Source organism: Zootoca vivipara, chromosome 11 (genome assembly GCF_963506605.1).
Source record: "Zootoca vivipara chromosome 11, rZooViv1.1, whole genome shotgun sequence".
In the NCBI taxonomy this organism is placed as follows: domain Eukaryota; kingdom Metazoa; phylum Chordata; class Lepidosauria; order Squamata; family Lacertidae; genus Zootoca; species Zootoca vivipara.
The window spans coordinates 3,830,165-3,835,894 of NC_083286.1; the positions used below are offsets into that span (position 1 = coordinate 3,830,165).

General features: G+C 43.4%; 1 protein-coding gene across 1 annotated transcript; it reads right to left on the reverse strand.

Annotated features, from left to right (window-relative positions):
• Positions 1 to 219: 219 nt before the first annotated feature.
• C11H9orf40 (chromosome 11 C9orf40 homolog) lies at positions 220 to 3,923 on the reverse strand. Its single transcript, XM_060280205.1, has 2 exons — positions 3,621 to 3,923; positions 220 to 623 (listed from the first exon to the last, which is right to left on the reverse strand). Exons 1-2 carry the CDS (start codon positions 3,921 to 3,923, stop codon positions 471 to 473), a joined length of 456 nt encoding a protein of 151 aa, XP_060136188.1. The 3' UTR covers positions 220 to 470.
• Positions 3,924 to 5,730: the final 1,807 nt, after the last annotated feature.

Consider the following 5,730-nt stretch of genomic DNA (forward strand, 5'->3'; position numbering starts at 1 on the left):
TAAAGAAACTTGTATAGTGGCATTGGCAAAAAAATGATATCCATTGCCATCATTTTGCATAGAAGTGTGGATTTATAAAAAATATTTTTTGGTTAAGCGACAATATTTTTTGTCTACCAACAAAGACAGCACAGATCTCAACTGAGTTATCTGACCAGGTTCAACTTAGGACACACCCTTCTGACTTTCTTTCAATGAAGTAAGTACCAACTACAGTACGTGGTTTTTTTTTGTCAGAATACATCCATTTTCAAATATTCCAATAGTTCTCAAAGCTTCATGCTCCCTTCATTCTGTATACCATCAATTTTCTAGACAGTCCAATGATGGTTCTTTTGCCATTCTTCCTTTTTAAGAAGCTCTCCTTCCTTCAAAACATATTTTTCTCCAGCAGGCTATCATCTCTGCTTACTTTTCCAAGCAAAAGAAGAAACCAACTTCGGCAAAGTAACTTGAGAATTAATCAGGTTTCAGGTTTCCATTTCTGAGAGGCAAACACTGCTGGACTGTCTTGCATCTATTGTATCATCTTTTTCTAAATCCAGAATATCAGACAGATCAATAGCAGGCAATGGAGACCTCCAGTACTGGAAGGAGTTGTAGCGCCAAACATCATCTTCATGCTAGAAAAATAAAATGTAATTAACAGATATCACTGTAGCAGAAAATAATAATAATAATTTATTATTTATACCCCGCCCTCTGGGTGGCTCCCAACAGAAAAATAAAATAATCTATTAAACATTAAATGAACACCTCTAAAAAAGCACTTCGAAATGACAAGCCAAATCTACAGCTTAAGAATCTCTATTTATGAAAAATTCAATAGTTTAGTAAAAATTAAGAGCCAGGATCTAACGCAAAGAACATGTGCAATAGAGAGAGAATCACACAAACAGGCAAACATTTATCCTAAGAACACAAGGAGAGTCTGCTGGATCAGGCCAATGGTCCAGCTAGTGCAGCATCATGTTCTCAGATGCCTCTGGGAAACCTACAAGCATGACACAGTTTCCAGCAAACTGGAATTCAGAAGCATACTATCTTTGACTGTGGAAGCAGAGCAAAGCAACCATGGCTAGCAGCCACTGCTAGACTTATCTTCCATGATTTTTTCTAATCCTCTTTCAAAGCAGTCTAAGTTGGTGGCCATCACTGCCTCCTGTGGGAGAGTTCCATAGTTTAATTATGTGCTGCGTGAGGTACTTTTGTTTGTCTGTCCACTATGAGGAAAGGATGCAGTGTTTGGGACTGTTTCGTTTAGAAAAAAGGTGAGTAACCTATAGGGGAAGTTGCTCCAGCTCCTTGATCATTTTGGTTGCACTAACACTTGTTTACATTGAACTGCATTGGCCTTTTTACAGCCATCCACTCAGTATGGAGAGGTGTTTTTTGAACTCTTCACAATCCTTTCTATTTTAATGATCCCGAACAAATTAAAATCATCAGCAAATCTGGCCACCGCACTGCTCATAACGAACTCTAGATCATTTACAAACAAATTAAAAAGCACAGGTCCCAATACCAATCCTTGGAGACACCTCAATTTCTTCATCGCTCTATCAGTAGAACTGTCAATTTATTTCTACTCTTCATGTCACTTAACCCACAAGAGTCCCTTACCTCTTATTCCATGACTGCAAAACTTAATCAGGACTCTTGTTAACAGCTTTTTGAAAGTTCAAGTACACAATGTCAACTGGATCACCTTTATCTATAAGCTTTTCACACTCTTAAAAAACTCTTAACAGGCTAGTGAGACGGTCCATGACCTTGTAGAAGCCATGCTTGTTTTCCTTCAGCAAGACCTCTTCTTCTGTATGTTTGGTTACTATGTTTAACAATATTTTCCACCCGTATTCCCAGGACAGACATTAAGATAGCTGGCCTGTAATATCCGGGATTGCCCATATTCTCTTTGAAAAAATTGTGTTACAATGGCCACTTTCCACTCCTCAGGTATGCAGCCTGCTTTACCGGTAGGGACAAATCACATACTTTTGTTAACAGATCAGCAATTTTACATTTGAGTTCTTTTGGAACATTGGGATTGATACTATCCAGACCCAGTGATTTTTCAGTTTTTATTTTGTCCATTAGGCCTAGAACCAGTTGTTCTCATTGTGACAGTTCTCGCTGCTAAAATAAGCTACTGTTGTATTATTACATTTTGAGGGGGGGCAATGTATAAAAATTGCAAATAGCAAGGATTATTTCTTTAAGGCAACAGTTTTCAATATTTTAATCCAAACATGTATTTGAGGAAGGACCTTTATGTAAAAGGGTCAATTCCACAGATTGAAGACATCAAATAGGAACAAAGAATCATATGGAACCAGAATTATAGAGCTGGAACAGACCCTGAGGGTCATCTAGTCAAACCCCTTGCAATGCAGGAATCACAACTCGATCATACATGACAGATTTTGTTTACTAAATATAAGTAAGATAAACATGTTACATTCTATCACCTTCTAGGTCATCAGAAAATGTTCCAATGCAAATTCAAAATTTTCCTGAAACCCACTTCACTTGATTTTAGCAGCATGCACACTGCTTGTTCACTTTATACCATAGTTTATTTTAAACTGTGGTTTAAAGTAACATGCTGATGAAGCCAATAGAGATATATAAAATAATGAATGGTGCAATAGGGGAAATATTATCCTTTAGCAATAGTAGCCTAACTCAGGATCAGCTAATGAAATTAATTAACAATATATTAGAGAAACAAATTAAAGTATTTCACAAATGCATAATTCATTAATAAAATTTACTGTGGTGATAACCATTATGATATATAGCTTTAAATTTACGTAAATTTATGAAAGGTTTACCAACTACGGTAGCCATGATATCTAAATATAACGTGGACTGAGAAACTGAATCAGTTGCTGACAAAGTGCCACCTTCATGGCTCTACCTATGGGCTACTCGTTGTAGGTGTTTATCGTGGGATCAGTGCTGCTCATGGATACAAATTTTTCACATCATCTATACTGCGAGGTCAGCATCAAAATGTCAAACCATAATTTCTATTTACATATTTCACCACAGTACCATGGCAGGTTACATACGGCTCAATACAATTAAACCACGTGCAATACATTTACATTAAATGGGAGGAATATTCTGATTGCATCCTCTGGTCCCAAAAGCACGTGCAGAAAGGTGTGTTTAAAAATTTATAATGACAACGCCAGGTGCACTTTGGGGGATCACCACAGAAAGGTCCCTCTCACACCCTTTTCACTCTTTCTGCAGAAACCCCAATTTCTGACATGTGAACCGCCCTCTGGAAACACCCTTTGGGGGGGGGCGCAACTGGCTGGACGTTGTTGGAAATGGGGCACCTGCATATGAATATTATGTACTGCTGGACTCCTTCAGACAGTGCGCCGCTTTTTACCAAAGTTGGGCTAAGCTTCGCAAAATAAAGGGATTTACTTCAGAAGCCTTCGCCCCATTTACCCCTTTCCTCACTTGTGTTAGCTACTTTGGGGGGGGGCGCTGCTGCAACCTGGTTCTTCGCCCACAGCAACCTTCTCCCCTCTCCGCCTGGCCGACCTCGCAGGGCTGTTGTGCGGATTCAAGGAGCCCTCCCCCCCCGGCCTCTTTACCTCCTCGAGAGGCGCCTTGGGGCGGCCTCCCCTCGCCGACCCGCAGCCCTGTGGCCGCTGCTGCCGCGAGAGAGCCGTGGCGCCTCTGCCCCTCTTGGCGGCCCGCGCCGCCGCCTCCGCCTCCTCCTCTTCGCCCTCCTCCGCCCTCTGGCGCTTCAGGCCTCCGCCTCCTCCTCCGCCTCGCGGCTCCTCCTTCCTCTCCGGATCGCCCCGGCGGCGCTTCAGGAGCGGCGCGGCAGCCGCAAAGCTCTCGCACCCGGGCGCGTGACACGCCAACGCCGCCGCCGCGCCGCGCTTCGCCATAGGGGCCGCCGCCGCCGCGCTCCACGCCCCAAGCGCGCACGCGCGGGGAGAGGGCGGGGCCTTCGCGCTCGCCGGCGCCCCCTGGCGGAGACGCGCCTCAAGGGTGTTACGGGAGTAGCGTTCCCCGCCAGCGCTGGCCAGCTATAGCGCCACATGCGCCTTGTGAACGCTGCAACCCTAGACACGTTCAGAAGAAAGCAAGCTTCCTGGCGTGCAATGGGAGTTACTTCCGAGTGCACATTCTTAGGATCACTCTCAGCGCAAGGGATAAGGCCTCGCCCCCCCCCCCCGAGCTGCCCAAGGATGGTGGGCAATGCCAGAAGCAAAACCAGGCAGGGGGAGGGAGGGAGGGAGGGTGGCAGGGAGCGACGGAATGAATGGCACCCTCGGAAAATTGTGGCTTCTAACCCCCCCCCCCCGTTCTTCATGCAGGCAAGGAAGAAACTTACCACAGTTCATGAACAAGTTTCAGCTAGGCAAAAGCACTTGAGAGCATGGAACAGAGAGGGTGAAGCAAGTGCGTCTAATTAGCTAATTAAGTAGTTGCTGTAAACAGTTCTTTGTTATATCAGCTGCATATGGGTTGACTTTGTAAATTAAGAAATCAATGCTAAACTTCTACATTGCATTTTAAGTTAAATCTTTCCCTTTAAAATGAATAAAATAAAATAATAACTGGACATTCAGACTTTTGCTAGCACATAACCACAAACCTAACCATTTGACAAACTTGTGTTATTTGATATCCTCAGCAAAAGGTAGTCCTAGATTTCACCAATTCCTCAGTATACCTTTAATAATTTAAAAGTATTTTTGAAAATGAAGCCATTGTGCTTAGTTTCCCCATCAGTTTGGATTGTATTTGTCAGGTCATCATACTTGGTGTGCAGAAAAAGCACCCAGCATATCTCATGTCTTGCAATATCTGGATCTGATCATTAATTTAAGTTGTAAATCTAACTGTAATTAATCTTAAAGAAAACCTGTACACAATTTGGAAACTCAACCTATCAGACATCAATGGGTATAACTTAAGGTTACCAGACTTTTCCAATGAATCTGGGGATACTTTTCAACTTCAATGGATTTTGTATGGGGACTGATTTGTAAATCCAGGAACAGTCCCCAGGAAACAGGGATGTCTGGTAACCTTAGTATAACTCCAAAAAGAATTATGAAAGTGTAAATTGGCCAGGCGGTTGATTAGCATGACATTCAGTTAAGAATAGCTAACAAGCAGGTAGCAAGCTGAATGGCAGTAGCTCATAAGCATGGATGTCAGGTGGCTTCTTCACATGTGCAGGTGGATTCGGTAGAACTGCCAATACTATGGGCCTAAAACAGTAACTTAGAAAGAAATTCAAACTGCAACAGCAACAGCAGTAGGGCTTAGCACAAAGTAGGAGCACCAACTGCACCTGGAGCATGGCTGCTTGCACTGGCTAGGGCAGAAGGGGGGGAGCAGCAGGAAGAAAACTCCTAATTTTTCTTTTCTTTTTGTTTGCATCAGCTCTAGGCCTGTTGATACTGGAGGGACAGGCTCAGGATCCCATGAATCTTTAGCATCCAAGCTCCAAAGCCAGACCTCACCTGGAATACCGTGTCCAGTTCTGGGCACCACAGTTCAAGAAGGATACTGACGAGCTGGAACGTGTCCAGAAGAGGGCAACCAAAATGGTCAAAGGCCTGGAAACGATGCCTTATGAGGAACGGCTTGGGGAGCTGGGTATGTTTAGCCTGGAGAAGAGAAGGTTAAGGGGTGATATGATAGCCATGTTCAAATATATTAAAGGATGCCATAAAGAGG